The 15573-nt window shown below is 40.2% G+C and overlaps 2 gene segments (V, D, J or C); both read left to right on the top strand.

Moving 5' to 3' along the window:
* The first annotated feature begins 1443 nt into the window (after nt 1-1443).
* LOC130844641 (T cell receptor alpha variable 3-like) lies at nt 1444-1940 on the top strand. The segment is given in 2 exon segments: nt 1444-1489; nt 1582-1940. Coding segments are annotated over 2 exon segments (405 nt in total).
* Nucleotides 1941-9044: 7104 nt separating this feature from the next.
* LOC130844639 (T cell receptor alpha variable 4-like) lies at nt 9045-9807 on the top strand. The segment is given in 2 exon segments: nt 9045-9084; nt 9512-9807. Coding segments are annotated over 2 exon segments (336 nt in total).
* The last annotated feature ends 5766 nt before the right edge of the window (nt 9808-15573 follow it).

Below are 15573 nucleotides of genomic sequence, written 5' to 3'. Positions count from 1 at the left end.
TAACTTACATATTCCAAGGAAAGACATTATCATAGGGTCAAGGTTTCAACTATTAAAGTATGAGATCCTTAGTGAATTTTCAGAAATCGTTTTGTTCCACATTTTTTTTCTGATTCAAAGCAAAGAGTTTTTCTATCCTTTTTCCAAAATGTGTGGTGTATTTGGATATTATTTAAAGGAAAAATAAGGAACATCAGAGAAACAACTTCCTTCTATTGATACTTGCTTGTTTTCTTTAAATTCAAATCTATTGAATAGTCAGCCTGCTGCTATTGTGACATTTTTTTTGTATAAACCTTTAGCCTGTCTTCCCCTTAAAATGAACCTTTTTCATCGTCATAATACCTCAAGCTTAGTTAACCATCAATTTTTACTCAATGTGCACTTCATTTGAAGTCTGTTTTAAGTAGCCTCTCTATGTGGAAAATCTCTATCTTTGCAAACCTTTACAGAGGTTTTGTTTTTGTTTTCCTATTTTTATTTTGCTTTAAAATCTACTGTTTAATAGGACCAATATACCAGGAGGTGTTTAGAACACCATCCCTTCTTTTTCTCTCCCTAAAAATGTTTAAATAGAAGGTTCGAGTTCTTTTGGTATGACTCTTTAACTAAATATCCTCATGGGGGGGGGGGTCCCAACAGACCCAACCAAAAGAAAAACCGGAGTTATCTTGTGGTCAAAGAGGTTTATTCAGAAGTCAGCTCTAGGGACTCCCCTGGTGGTCCAGTGGTTAAGATTCCGTGCTTCTACTGCAGGGGGCTCAGGTTCCATCCCTGGTGGGAGAGCTAAGTTCCCACATGCTGCGTCGTGTGGCCGGGGTCAGCTCTAAATTCTTTCTAAAGAGACGAATAAGCTCCTTCTTATCATTTGTTTTCTCTTTCCCCCTATTTTGCCTTTTCTTCTCTCTCACTTTCTTTTTCTTTCTCTCTTCATCCAACTCTGTGCTTTCCTTTCTTTTCTCTATTTCCCCATCCTATTAAAATATTCTATTTCCTTTCCTTCTGTCTCTATATTATCTTGAGAACATAAACCATTTAAAACTTGATCCATCCAGCATACACTTTTTGCCACTTTGGTTCACAAACCCCTGTTTCTTCTCCTTGAACACCAATGGAAAATGTAGACATCCAGAGGACTAGTCTTGTGATAGGACCTGGAAGCCCGGCTTCTTGACAGTAAAGTCCCCTGGTTCTGTGTTGGCTCTAGAGGGTGCTGCAGTGTGAGGTCTGTCCTGGGGGCAGGAGGTGCAGCAGTCTTGCTTCCCATAGAGCTTTGAGGAGCCTGACCAAGAACTTGCTCTACAGAGAGAAGATACAGGTGGCAGGAAGCACCAGGGCCATTTGTAAAACGCTGTGCTCTTCAAGAACATAGTCTCTGGAGTGGGGCCATATTTACAGCAAAGGTGGACTGGAAAGGAGCCCCCATCCAGCCCAGCTTGAGCAATGGCCTCTGCACGCATCTCGACACTTGTGATTCTCTTTACACTCAGTGAGTGATATTTCCTTTCCATTTTTCTCCTGTATTACCCACTTACATTCTTTTTCAGCAGCTTCACTGATGCATTGTGGATTAATTTACAGGTGGACTGAGAGCTCAGTCGGTGACTCAGCCACGTCAGGTCACCGCCACCGAAGGGGATCCAGTGACTGTGAAGTGCACCTATTCAGTTTCAGGGACCCCTTATCTCTTTTGGTATGTCCAACATCGCAGTCAAGGTCTCCAGTTCCTTCTGAAATACATCACAGGGGACAACCTGGTGAAAGGCAACTATGATTTTGAGGCTGAATTTAATAAGAGCCAAACCTCTTTCCACCTGAAGAAACCATCTGTTTTAGGGAGCGACTCTGCCTTGTACTTCTGTGCTGTGATAGACACAGTGGCAGGGCCTGCAGGGAGAGCTGAATACAAACCCCTGAGCACAGAAAAACCATTTTCCTGAAGCTTTAAAGTCCCTCCACGAGGGGGCGCTGTGGTTCCAGGATTTGTCACTCGTTACAACTAAATTACAATGTAAAGTCACAGAATTTGCTCATTTGACAAGTATTTATTGAAATGCATCCTTGTGTGGCACATACCGTGCTGAGCACTGATTATAAAGAGGTGAGAGAAGTTATCCTTGATCTCTAGGCGCCAGGTGTGATCCCAAACATTTGTGAACACATTTAATTTGCACAAATCTTACCATGAGCTTCACTTTACAGGTGAAGGAACTAAGGCTCAGAGAATTTAAGGACCTCACTTAAGTCACAAAACTATTCAACTGGAACCCAGGCAGTCTGCCTCTCAGGTGTGTGGTCTAACCAGGCCCCTCCTCCACCAGCGTGCAGCCTGAGACTGATTTCAGCGACGGGGTAGCCCTAACTCTCAAAACGGGCGCCGTCAGAAAAAAGCGTTGGTTGTAGGAATGAACAGTAAACTAAGAACTCAAAACAGTTTGCGAAGTGCTATGACAGAGAATTGCACAAAATGCTGCGTGAGATAAGGAAGTAGAGGTAACTCAGCTGTGAGGGAAGGAGAGAGAGAGAGAGAGAGAGAGCGCGAGTGAGTGCGTAACGGGAGGAGAATTCAAATCAAGGGAGGATTTTTTTTTTTTTTGGCACACGGGCTCAGTTGCTCCGTGGCATGTGGGATCTTCCTGGAGCAGGGATCGAACCCATGTCCTCTGCATTGGAAGGCGGATTCTTAACCACTGCGCCACCTAGGAAGCCCATAAGGGAGGATTTAAATACGTCGTTTAAACATGTAGGCTGATTACAGAGCCTGTGCTCACATCTTCTAATGTACACCCTTGAGAGGGACTAGACTCCATGTCTCTCCCTCTCTCCAATTTAGAACATCCCAGAACGGGCTCTGGTTGACTCAATGTGACTCAGATGCTGTTCCCTGCACAACTCACGGTGGCTGTGGGTGCGGGCTGCTAGGATTAGCCCAGCTTTGCTCTACATTTGACCAATTAATCAGTGATGGCTGGAGAATGATTCTGCAAGAAGTTAGCCTCTCCATTTTGAACCATATGATTCGAAGGAGGATATATCCAAAAGAAATTAATTTTTATGTAGGGACTTGCATTTATTTTTTCCAAATGGACAGACTACTTACTGAAAACTTCACTCTTGCTCCATAGATTTGGAATACTACATTTATAGTATACTAAATTCCCATATATACCCCGATCTATATTTTTGAACTCTATTCCTGATGGGGACACCTTAGCCCACATGACTAGTGTCCCTGCAAGCAGCCATTCCTCGACTACCCCTTGGGCCTAGGGTTGGATATGCTCTGGTGGACTATCTGCATGTGGAAAGAGGGTCCTTGGAAGAAGCACATGCAGGCCTTAAAAGTGGATCTGGGGACATGTGTGCAGGGAATCCTGGATCCTGGGTACCCAGAGCATAGTCTAGAAGAGGTATCTCCTTGGCACCGTGGACTTCTCATTGGGAGTGCTGAGGGGGAAGCTAGTGGATGGCCAGGGTAGAGCCAGACTAGGGCAGGGACATTGTGTGCTCAGGTCTGTATTTTCTCCATTTTCTGAGGTGGCTGGGAGGGTGCAACTAAGTTTCCTTAGAAGTTCTGTTTTGTCATTTGGTTCTGGTAATTGGACTGTTTTACTTTGAGGAGGAAAGTTAGCCTCGGATTCTTTTTTTCCTATGCTTATTGGGAAACGTTCCTTATAACCAGGTAACTTTTAGGCAAAACTAGAAATTCAATAGAGTTTTTCTTCATAATATTCATTTTTAAATCCTCTCTTTTATCTCACTGTGGAAAGAGGACTAAATTGAGAATTAGGAAGCATACATTATATTTTCCGATTCTTCTTAGTAACTATGTGACACTATAATTTATAATCTATATGCCTTGTCTCCTAACTCACAGAATTGAGATAATTGGAAAGATTGTTGTGAGGACTGTTGTGCAGATAACAATATGTCTTAGATCCCAAGTAAAAATGGGTGTTGAGGGAGGCACAGTAATCAGATTCTTAGCTGACTGCTCTAGACTGAATGTTTGTATCCTCCCTAAATTCATATGTTAAAACCTAATTCCCAGTGTGATGGTATTAGGAGGTGGGGCTTTTGGGAGATGCTTAGGTCATGAGAGTGAAGGTCTTATGAATGGGATCAGTTTCCTTATAAAAGGGACCCCAGAGAGCTCCCTTGCCCTTCCTCCAAATGACAGAACAGCAGGAAGATGGTGTTCTCTGAACCAGAAAGTGGGTCTTTACCAGACACCCAATCTGCTGGCACCTTGATCTTGGATTTCCTGACAGTCAGAATTGTGAGAAATAAATGTTTGTGTTTAAGCCACAAGTCTATTGTATTTTTGTTATAGCAGCCCAAATGGACTAAGACCATCACCAACACTATGAAACTCCTATAGTTGCCCTGAACTGCTTATATTTGGGCTGTAACATGAGAAGGAAATACACTCCTATCTTGTTTAAGTTATTTTACTTTGGCCTTCATCACATCACTTGGACTTATATTCTAATACCATCTTCTATACCGGACAACTTGCTTTTAGGAAAAAAGGAGCTAATATTATCCTACCTAATTACATTGTGGTTAAATTGCATTCAAGCAACATTCTTTTTTATTACTTGTGGAATCATAGTTTTTGTCCCTGAAATGTAATTTAAAGTATTTTAGAGACGGTAGGGATAGAGAAACATTTTGGGGGGCAGAAAATTATCTTGGTTTTCCTGAGAACTGTGGATGTAGACAGTCACCTGCTGCATGCTTGTGAGAACCTGCCCTTGCCTGGATGCCAGGGAGACATCTCTCTGCAAGAGGAACCACCCTCCATGGAGCCACCTTGTGCTCCATTCAGTCCTCTCTCCTCTGATCTTTTTCTGGTTGTATAATGACTTTCACTGGGTTCTCTGCAAGAATCCAGAAACACTTAAAATTAGGTGGTACAGTGCTTAGCACCTCATCTTCTCCCTTTCCCCAAGCAAAAGAAACAAACAAGACAAACTCACTCTTCGCTTTTTTTGCTTTCTATATCAGACAATGGAACCACCATCTACTCAAATGCTATCCACTTGTGCTTCCACACGTGCTTCCAGGTCTGTCCAGATGCTGCTCCTTCAGCCTCTTCCTACTTGACCCAGTCTTTAGTAGGTTCATCCCTCTTCTTCCCTTACGTTTTAGTTCAGGTGTCACTCCAGCTGGGAAGTGTTCCTGGAACCCCACAACCACAGCAGTTTCACTACCCGTATTTTCCTTGTAATACTGTACATTCCCTATCACGGCAGTTATGAAGACTATCACTGCTTTAAAAATTCTTTTCCTTCTGACGAGACCATTCTCATCATGGAATGTCCAGTGTCTATCTCAGTGCCTGACCAAAGTAGGGACTCTACAAATGTTGTTTGATTGCGTAAATTAATACTTACCCAGAGTCTTAAAATATTTTTACTCTTTAATCCAGGAAATCCCCTTTGTAGAGGCTAGTATAAAGAAATAATTGGAAGTTTAGACAGAGATTTATGACAAAGGGGTTTATAGAGTATTCTTGCTAAAATCCAAAAATTTAATACTAGGGAAATTGGTAAATAACTTATAGTACATCTCTATCATGGAATATTTTGAGGAATATTTTCAATTAGTATCAAAATTCTATGTATACTTATTAACAGGCAAAGATATTTGGGAAATAACATTAAAAAAAACCCAGGGTACCCAAATGTAAGTGTATGTGTCCACGTGTATGTATCTGTGTGTACGTACCTATGCAATTCAATTCTGTTAAAAATATTTATGCATAGAAAAGGACTGAAAAGAGGTATACCCAAATATTATCAATGATATTTCTGGGATATAGCATTATGCATGATTTTTATTTTTTATACTTTTCCATATTTTCCAATTTCTGTATTTAGAATTCATTATTTTAAGACCCAGAGAAAAACTCACTCTTTAGAAATTTAAAATATATCTCTGGACTTCCCTGGTGGCTCAGTGGTTAAGAATCCACCTGCCAATACAGGGGACATGGGTTCAAGACCTGGTCCGGGAAGATTCCACATGCCGCAGAGCAACTAAGCCTGTGCACCACAACTACTGAAGCCCACACACCTAGAGCTCATGCTCTGCAATGAGTAGCCCCCGTTCGCCACAACTAGAGAAAGCCTGAACGCAGCAGTGAAGACCCAATGCAACCATAAATAAATAAATAAATAAATAAATAAATAAATAATCTTAAAAAAAAATTGGTAAAGTATATCTCCGGTTGGTGGCTCTTGCTATAGGGCACAGTTTTCTTTCTTTATCTCAGGAACTTTCTATAATTTGTTTTAATGGGACTTTGAGGTTTTTTTTTATTACAAAATATGTAGAAAATAACATTAATGCATATATATGAGGGTGAGTCAAAAATTCCCCGCATTCGGTTGTACTAAAACTTCTGTCAATTCTACAGCCAGAGTGCAGATAATTTTTGACTCTCTCTCGTGTATATACTCCTGTATTGACCCAGATCTTTTTAACACAAAAATGGTCTTTCAAAGGAGTATGTATGTATTATTAGTACCATATATTTGTTTTCCAGGGCCACTGTGACAAAGTGGGTGGCTTAAACAACAAAAATTTATTGTCTCACAGTTCTAAAGGCTCAAAGTCCAAGATTAAGGTGTCAGCAGGGCTGGTTCCTTCCGAACTAGCTGTGAGGGAAAGATCTGTTTCAGGACTCTCTCCTTGGCTTGTAGATGGCCATCTATTCTCTGTGTCTCTTTGCATTGTTTTCCCTTTATTTGTGTCTGTGTCCAAATTTCCCTTTTTTATAAGGACACCAGTCATATTGGATTAGAGTTCACCAAAATAACCTTGTTTTAACTTGATTACTTCAGTAAAGACCTATCTTTAAAGAAGGTCACATTCTGAAGTACTAGGGATTAGGACTGCAACATATCTTTTTTGGGGGGCTGGGGGCAGGGGAGGTGGGAAGGGATGAAATTGAACACATAATACAAGACAATCATTAATGATTACTTTCATTCCAAAGGTTGCAGCATAGAAAAGCTTCTAACGTTTCTTCCTCTCATTGCTTGATATCCAATAGTAATATCCTAAGTGAGTTACTAGATGGCAAACCAGAATCGTCAAGTTCCATTTGTTGTCCTGAAAAGGTAAGATTATTTTTTGATCTTGTGATATTTCCTATTTAAACATAGTTTGTATTTATATAGACATCTATAGTTTAGAAAGAATTTATTATGTTCATTTAATTAATCTCCATAATCTCTCTTATAGAGATGAAGAGACTGTGCTTGTCAGATGATAAGTGAGTTGCACAAAACTGCACAAATATCAAGTCCAGAAAATTGCTTACAATTAGTTTGTCTAGATCTCCATTCAGGGTTTTTTCCACTGCCTAAAATAGACCCCATGGTCCACGTGATCAAACCTGCATTTAGCTACTGCTACTGCTACTGCATTTAGCAAAGAAATACGATGGAATAGTCCATAAATTGCACGCAGACATTGACTCCTGTGAAACATTTCTTCTGTCCAAGTATATTTACCACATGGGGTCGCTGTTGCAATGAGCTGATTCTAAAGTGTAAGCCTTTTATGTTTTATTTCTGCAGGTGTCCTAGGATCTTTAGCTCCCTCATAAATCCTTTCCTCCTTCACCTACTTCTGAAGGTAAGCTGGTTATTTGTTCCATACTTTGTTGTATCTACTCAAAATGTTACCAGAAGTCATTAGCACTCATCGGTCTTTTCCATGGGAAAATGGGAAAATTGCTCACTCAGAAATACATTGGGCAATTCTAGACCTAGAAGAGGCACTCCCCAAGTATTTTCTAGGGATTTTCCTTTCCCATATTATATGAGCAAAGAACTCAACACACCACTATCTTTTCCACATTAAGGTGGGTATCTAACATGTTTGGATTTTTTCAATTGGCTGATTCAGCTAACATTATGGTATCTTTTGGATTTAGCTTCTTTCCTGAATGGATGTTTTGTTTTTATTTTTAATTTTTGTGTTACCGTTATTGAGTTTATATTGGGTATTTCTGGAAGGAAGAGTGATCTATATACACATTAAAAAAAAATCACATATATGATCTTACACAACCGCTTTCTACTGGCCATAGTTCTTTGAACGTAGATAAGACGGAAAGGAATGGAAGGAATCACAATTTACTGTTGACTCTATGCTATAGGCTGATTCTGAAGTAGGTGTTATTGTCGCTGTTTTACAGATGAGGAAACAGAGGCTCAGAGGAGTGAGTTGCGCAAGGTTGCAAGGTGGCAGAGTTGGGATTTGGATTTAGGACTGCCTGACTCATAACTTGTCTTTTCTTCTCCTCACTTCCTCTCTGGTTCTTCGACTGATTCCACATCAAATGTCCTATCCTAGCTGGTGAGTAGGGACTAGTGAGGGGTCTGCTTCTGTGTTTAACATCTGTTAAGTGAGATTTGATTAGCAGATGTAAGATGTGGACTTGGTGTGATTATAAAAGGACACCAGGGTGTCAAGAGATGAAAGGTCCTGTTCAGATGGTCTCATTTGCTTTTTTATGGACTAAGATTAAGATTCCATTTCATCTTACATAGGAATCAATGGGGGATTTCTGGGCATGAACTACCGGGTCAGATGGGTTATTCTCAGAACTCCATGAGTATGAGACTGACTACAGCAGATGACCACCCACTGGGACTGTGGAAAGTTGATGGGGAAGAAGGAGCCCAATGGAATCTACCCTCTGATATATTTGTTTCATTCAGAACAGGTCTTTAAAGGGTTAGATCTTAGCAAAGATCTAAAAGGAAGTTCAGGCTGCTATGCTGCTGTGCTGAAAGTTTGTATCCTCTATTCTTCTTCCTGAGTGCTCAGTTGAACCTTGAAGGGAAGCCGGTTCTGAGGAGCTGTCGCCCTGCCATTGGCTTGCTTCTGGGGACAGCCCTGGGTGAGAGCTGCTAGCGTGGGCTCTGGCAGTTGCTGCTGTGCCTCTTCCCTGGTTCATATCCCGGTCCAGGCTCAGACTCAGCTACAGAGCCTAGACCCTGGGTCCTGGTTTACACTAGAATATGAGGCAGATGGCAAGAGTGACCGTGCTCTTGATCTTGGGTGAGTTACTTTGGGATTAAGAGGAATTGGGATCTGAGTCTGGACAGAGATCAGCAAACTTGCCTGCTACCATTGCTCTTTATCCAATATGTTGAAGGATGGCTTTGGGGTCCTATTTTTCTCCAGGCTGTTCCTTGGCATCTATGTGACGGGTGAGAGCAATAAAGATATTCTGGGTTACTGAACTCTGATCCATCCATGGGAGGAAGAAATCAGACCTACCACTTCTGTTCATGTGTTCCTGGGATTCCTCAGAATAAATATTAAAAAAGAACTTGTCCTGAAACACAAGTGAGAAGTAAACTGTATGTGTTTGTATATGGTGGAGAAGTAGGAGATTTACTTGAGAAAGAACCTGGAGGGTGCTGAGTTGAACCTTCAATTCGGTTTCAGGATAGGAACTAGGGTTGTGTTTTTACTTCCACAGGTACTTTGAGCCTTGCCAAGACCATCCAGCCCACTTGCATTGACTCATATGAAGGACAAGAAGTGAACATATCCTGTCACCACACCAACATTACTACAGATGAGTATATCTTCTGGTACCGACAGTTCCCCAACCAGGGACCACAATTTGTCATTCAAGGATATAAGACAAACATGGTAAATGAAGTGGCATCTCTGTTTATCTCTGCTGAGAGGAAGTCCAGCACCCTGAGCCTGCCCTGGGCTACCCTGAGAGATACTGCTGTGTATTACTGCATCGTGTGTGGCACACAGTGAGACAGATGGAGCTACACCTGCGCAATGTCCCCCTGTGGGTGGGAGTCACAGCCAGGGAGAATCCCCAAAGTAGTACTTTCTAAAGTGTTTATTTTACTTTATTATCTTCAGAAGGTATTAGTAAATCTATGTATAACTTTACTATTTAAATTAATTTTGATCTTATTTTTAAAATAGGTATTCCATTTACATGGTCTAAAATTCAAAAAACATAAAAGGGAAATACAGTGTAATGTCTTCATCCCATTATTTTCTCTGAGCTGCTCAATTATACAACATGAGGCAATCTATGGTACTTATACTGTTGTGGCTTAGCTCGCTGGTGCCCCTCAGTTCGTGCATATACACACGCACGCGCAAACACACACACACACACACTACACAGCCTTACATGCACATTGCGTGCTGTCAATGTGGACAACATGCTTCTAAGCTTTTGAAAAATTCTGCCCAAGTGTCAGATTATTATTGTCACACAAATTTTGAACATTTCTTTGATATTTCAAGCATCTGCAAGATGCTTTCCAAGTCTCCTCTGAGTTTAGATCTTTTACTCTCTGGTGCCCCTCTTTCTCTTTTCTTTTGTCCCACTCCCCTGTTGCAGATGGTGTGGCAAAGAGAATGGAGATGATGGTGGGAGGGACAGGAGGAGTTTTGTGTTTCTGATTGGGATGATAGACTATTTTTGCAATATATGAAGCAGAAACATAGGGATTCTGTGTCATTATCACTTTTCAGAGTTGGGTCCTCTGGGGGCCAAAGGGAGGCAGTAATAATGGCAAAGTTCCTGGGAATCTTGCTAGTGAGCCTAATCAGGGCTGTGAGGATATTATTAATTCTTTTGGCGGGGGGTAATTTCTGATTTTGGCAACAGGGAATGCAACTCCTGATGGTATTTTCTATGGAGACTGACTGGGCTACACCATGGCATGGGAGAGTATTTCCATCTAGCTCTAGAACATTAGAGCCTGTAAACTCATCTCCTTTGGTTAACACCTTTCTAAACATGGTTGAGGAACCAGTAGAAAGTGGAACAGAGTGCTAGGTCTCTGAATGTTTAGGATGTAGCCAGCTCTTCTCTCAACTTCACTTAAGAAGACCCCAATTTCTAGTACTTTTTGTGGTTCAGGTAAAATCCTGGAAAAGCCTAAGGTTCCTGATTCCCATAAGCTCAAATTGAGAACATGAAAAAAGAAGATTCACAGCATTTGAGCAAAGACAAGAAATACACCTCTCTGCACATCACAGATTTGAAGCTGGAGACTCAGACACCTACATCTGCGTAGCAAGTTCACAGTCATCCTCAAGTGCCTGGAGCCTCTTCCCAAACCAGCAGCAGAGGGTCCAGCCACACTCCTGCCATGAGCTTTGAGAGGGTGGGGTAGAGGGGAAGCTCTGTAATGTTTCTATCTACTTATGAAAATAAATACCCATATCATTTCTGAGAGTCTGTGTGTGATTAACTAAAGAAGATGTTAGACTATTCTGTAGATAATTGATCCATGAAAGGGAATTTTAGGTGGAATATTGGCCTGGATAAATCTTCAAAATGTTTTCTATGTACAGTGGACTTTCATCTCACCCTTGTTCATGGGAGCATAGTTGAATGATGCCTTGGTTATAGTCTAGAGGAAAAGAGCTTTGTCTCAGAGATGAAGAAACCAGAAATACGGTCCAGGTTCTTTCAAGGAGTCACTGGCTATGGGGAAACAACACAGTGAGGTTTAATTTTAAGTTCTAGTTTTCTAACAGGAATCTGCTTGTTGAATATTTTGGAATAATAGCCACTGAGTGATGGTTGAAAGAGCACTGGGATTAGAAGTAGTAAGTTATAATTCTAGTTATGCTTCATCTTTGCTACCTGACCTTGGGTAGCAAAACAGTGGAAAAAGAATAAGCTCTGGAGCCAGGCATTCCTGAGTTTGAATCTAAGATCTGTTGCTCTTTAGAGTGTGACATTTATCAAAGACTTAGTGTATCTGAGCTTCAATACCACCTCTGTAAAACGGGGCTCATAATACTACCTTCCAGAGTTATTATGAGGTTTAAATAATATTACAACAAAGGTCCTGCACTTAATAAGCTCTCATTAGATAATGTCAGTATCCTGATTTATCATTTCTGTATAATGAAGTTATTAAACCTGACCTGCCAACTGTACAAAGCTGTTTGGAGGATGACATCAAATCTTGTCATAAACTGAAGAAAACCTAAATAAGTACAAGAACTTTTTGTGGGGGAGAGAAAACTCTTGGTCTTGTTATCTCTGACCAAAAAAGTCAATAAATTGATCAGCCATTTCTCTGTAAAAGATCACATGACTTTTTTTTTTTTTCCCCAAATAAACCCTACAGCGAGGCTTTCAAGGTTCAAGTAGATAAATGGTTGTTTGTTCATGGAAGGATTGGTGATTCTGGACTCCCAGGGGTGCATGGGTAACTGTGCCTCCAGGCTGAAGACAGTCTATATGAATAAATGATTACAAAATGTTCAGAGCTTTGTATAATTACAGAGACCAGAATGAGTTTTTGTCTGAGTTTCTGGCAGTCAACAGTTTATCAAAGCACAGGGCCCTGTTATTATTTGGACTTATGGGACTTCCACCTTAGTGATCAGAAGTAGAAGTATTCATCAAGTGTCATTAGAGTACGTCTCTGGCTGAGATCCCACCTCTGCACTGAGCATGTTATAGGCACATACACTGCCTTACTCAGATGCATTTCCATACTCACATGTGTGTGTGTGGTTTTAAAAATATAGAATATACGGTTGATCTTTCCAAATGGTCTCTGCACATGGTGTTTGCAGCATGGTAGTTGGGTTTCTTAAAAGTAGCTCCTAAGAGTGTAAAAGGAGAACTGCTTTCTTAGGCTTAAGCTCAGGACTGGTACAACATCACTCTTCCAGCATTCTGTTGGTTATGTGAATCCCAGGGCCCTCCCAGATTCATGGAGGGGGGACTATACGAGGCAGGGAACACCAGGAAGTGTGATAGTTATCAATGTAATGGAGTCCTACAATAGCAGTAGAAAAATCTAGAAAACAATGATAAATTAATTGACAAAGAGAAAAATGTCCCCATTTGTCATATCTCAATATCCTTTGATAACCATAATTGACTTTTTGATGAATATGCTTTTGGAATTTTCCCATAAAATATAAGAATATTAATTATGTATAAGTAATAAATAGACCATGTGAGATAAGAAGCAAAGATCCTGTGAGCCAAGACTTTGGAAAATACTGGATGATTGTTTTTTGAGGGTTAGATCATGTCTTCTGGATGAGTTAATTCTTAAAGCTGAAAATTAAAAATAGGATAGATATTATAACCATAACCACAAGTAAAAATTATAGTACAATCACATATCCTTTTTTGGTACAGTTTTTCTTTTTTGTGGAGTTTCTAATTGCTCTCCTTCCCCCTGCTTTTAACCCCAATGTCAATCTCTTTTTAATTCTTCAGTGTAATTTATTCTTTCAAATTCCCTTTCTTCCTAGAGGCCATTATTCTCCTGTTCTATCACAGTGTAATTGTTTAGTTACATTTCTTTAAGACTGTCAATTAGAATTTTTGTAAAGTTTATTTTTTTTGGTTATTGAATTATCTCTGCTGTCTTTAGGGTCATTTTAAATTTGTTTATCTGAATCTTCATCATTCACATTGCAGACTTCTAAATTTCTGCTAATCTCTGGCTCACTTTTTTAAGAATGAGGTAATTTTAAGAAGTTCTCTCTCCTCACTCTGCCAACAGGTGGTCTCAGCAGGTCTCTTCTCACAGATCTTTCCAGGCAAGAGTCAGACATCAGTCTCTGCCCCTCAAATTCCGGGAGGACATATATCAGATCCTCCCAGGAACTCTCTTGTGCTCTCTTCTGTTGGGAGCACAGGACAGGCCTCTTCTGGAAAGTTTCTGATTGCAGCAAGCATTCAGCTGAAGAGAAATATGCCTCAGTCTCTGGCAATTATTTCCCAGCTTTCTGAGGGGTTCCGATGCTACCCCCACTTAGCTTGAAGGAGAGGACAACATTCCCTTTCCCAGGAGGAAGACAGAGGAAATCCCACAGAGACCTGTCTCTGAATAGTTTTCAAACAATTCTCTCTTCCTTTCTACATCTCTCAACTTCTCTCACAGGCTGGAGGCAGGCCAAGTGCTTGGGGGTCTCAGGAGAAATTTATCACTCTTACCAAGTCCTGTTGGATGTGTCTAACTTCTCGGTTTAGATTTTATAGACACATCCATACTGTCCTCAGCCTTAGTTGAAATGATGAAAAACAGGAAAGCTCCTCATTGTTTAAGTAAATTTAGTTAATATTCATTCATTCCCACAATGAAAGCAGACTTTGCAGCTCATTTATATTATTTTTGACAGTAGTATTACTATTTACTTCTGTTTTTAAAATAAAAAGCACATACCTCCACCTGCTGGTCCATCATATTAGCCAGTGTGTTCATTCTTCTCTATGTGAGATGAGGCTGCAAAGTCTGCCACTCAGCCCTCCCTGCTTTTTCCCTCCTCTATCCTCACATACTGTCCACTGCATTGTTACCTTTATGTTCTTTCAATTGGCAATATTTTTATTCATTTTTTGTCTAGATGTTGGTTTATAAAATTAAGAAACAATAAATGCCGTTATATCATTATAAGTACAATATCTTGTTACTTTGTTCACTTCACACAAGGCAATGTAGAATGAATATTTCTACTCTTAAAAATCAATGTCACAGCCAAAGAACATGTTTCCTAGCATCATCAGTTGGTTTTTCTGTTCCTAAATTCCCTAAGTTTCTTAAAATAATTTTACATTCACTTCACCCCTTTCTTGTGTATTTTCCCTCTCTGTATTTTCTAATCACCTTCATTTTCACTTCGTTGGGAAAAAAAACCCAATAACTTTCATCATTTTCTCTATTTATGTTCTTTTAATCACTTATCTATTGAGAAGAACCTGCCTTCCTCTTTTTTATTTTTTAGACTTTGTTGGCTTAAAACTCCTTGTTTTTGATTATGTATTCTGCTAGAATGGCCCTGCCTTTTTTGAATTGATGATTTTGTGAGATGTTCTGCGGGAGTGACTGACATTTTTCTTTCTTCCTTTTTTTTTCCTTCTAACGACAGCTAAGTATTTGTGTGTGTGTGTGTATGTGTGTGTATGTTTTAATTGTCATGATGCCCTAATTTGACCTGCCAGCAACTCCATAACTAAAACTGAGCCTGGATCAGTCTACCTGATTCCCTTGCCCTAAGGGTTATTCTCTTGCTTTCTCTGTAATCTGTTATGGGCAATGACTCAGGAGACTATTGTACTGGTCCAATAAATTTTTCTGTGAAATCGCTTAGTTTCTCTCCTCTTATGTGTCTTCATACCTAGGATGAACAGTATGTACCATAGAGGGTCACATGCTCAGATATTAGGGAAGTAGGAAATCTCAAAACAGCCACAAATCACATCATTCCTCTGAAATCATAAGGACAAGAAAAATTGTGCATCTGTGGGGATTATGACTATAATGGCTTCAGCTGAAAGAAAGGAATATTCCTGAATCATCTGTTGTTAGAAGTTTGCCCAACCTGTTCCTTTCAGAGTCTCTCTGTCATGTTGCCTGAAATAGCAAGGGATATAGCAACGTGTACAAGAAGAACTAGTACTACCTCTGTTTGGCCTCCAGAAGGCGATATTGCACAAACTAGAATTATAGTTAAGAGCACCATTCCTTTAGCTCCTCCTTCACAGAGCTGGCTGAGGTGTTCAGCTGGAGCTCT

Source organism: Hippopotamus amphibius, chromosome 2 (genome assembly GCF_030028045.1).
Source record: "Hippopotamus amphibius kiboko isolate mHipAmp2 chromosome 2, mHipAmp2.hap2, whole genome shotgun sequence".
Classification (NCBI taxonomy): domain Eukaryota; kingdom Metazoa; phylum Chordata; class Mammalia; order Artiodactyla; family Hippopotamidae; genus Hippopotamus; species Hippopotamus amphibius.
The sequence above is the reverse complement of the archived record's forward strand: the minus strand, read 5'-3'. Positions and strand labels throughout refer to the sequence as shown.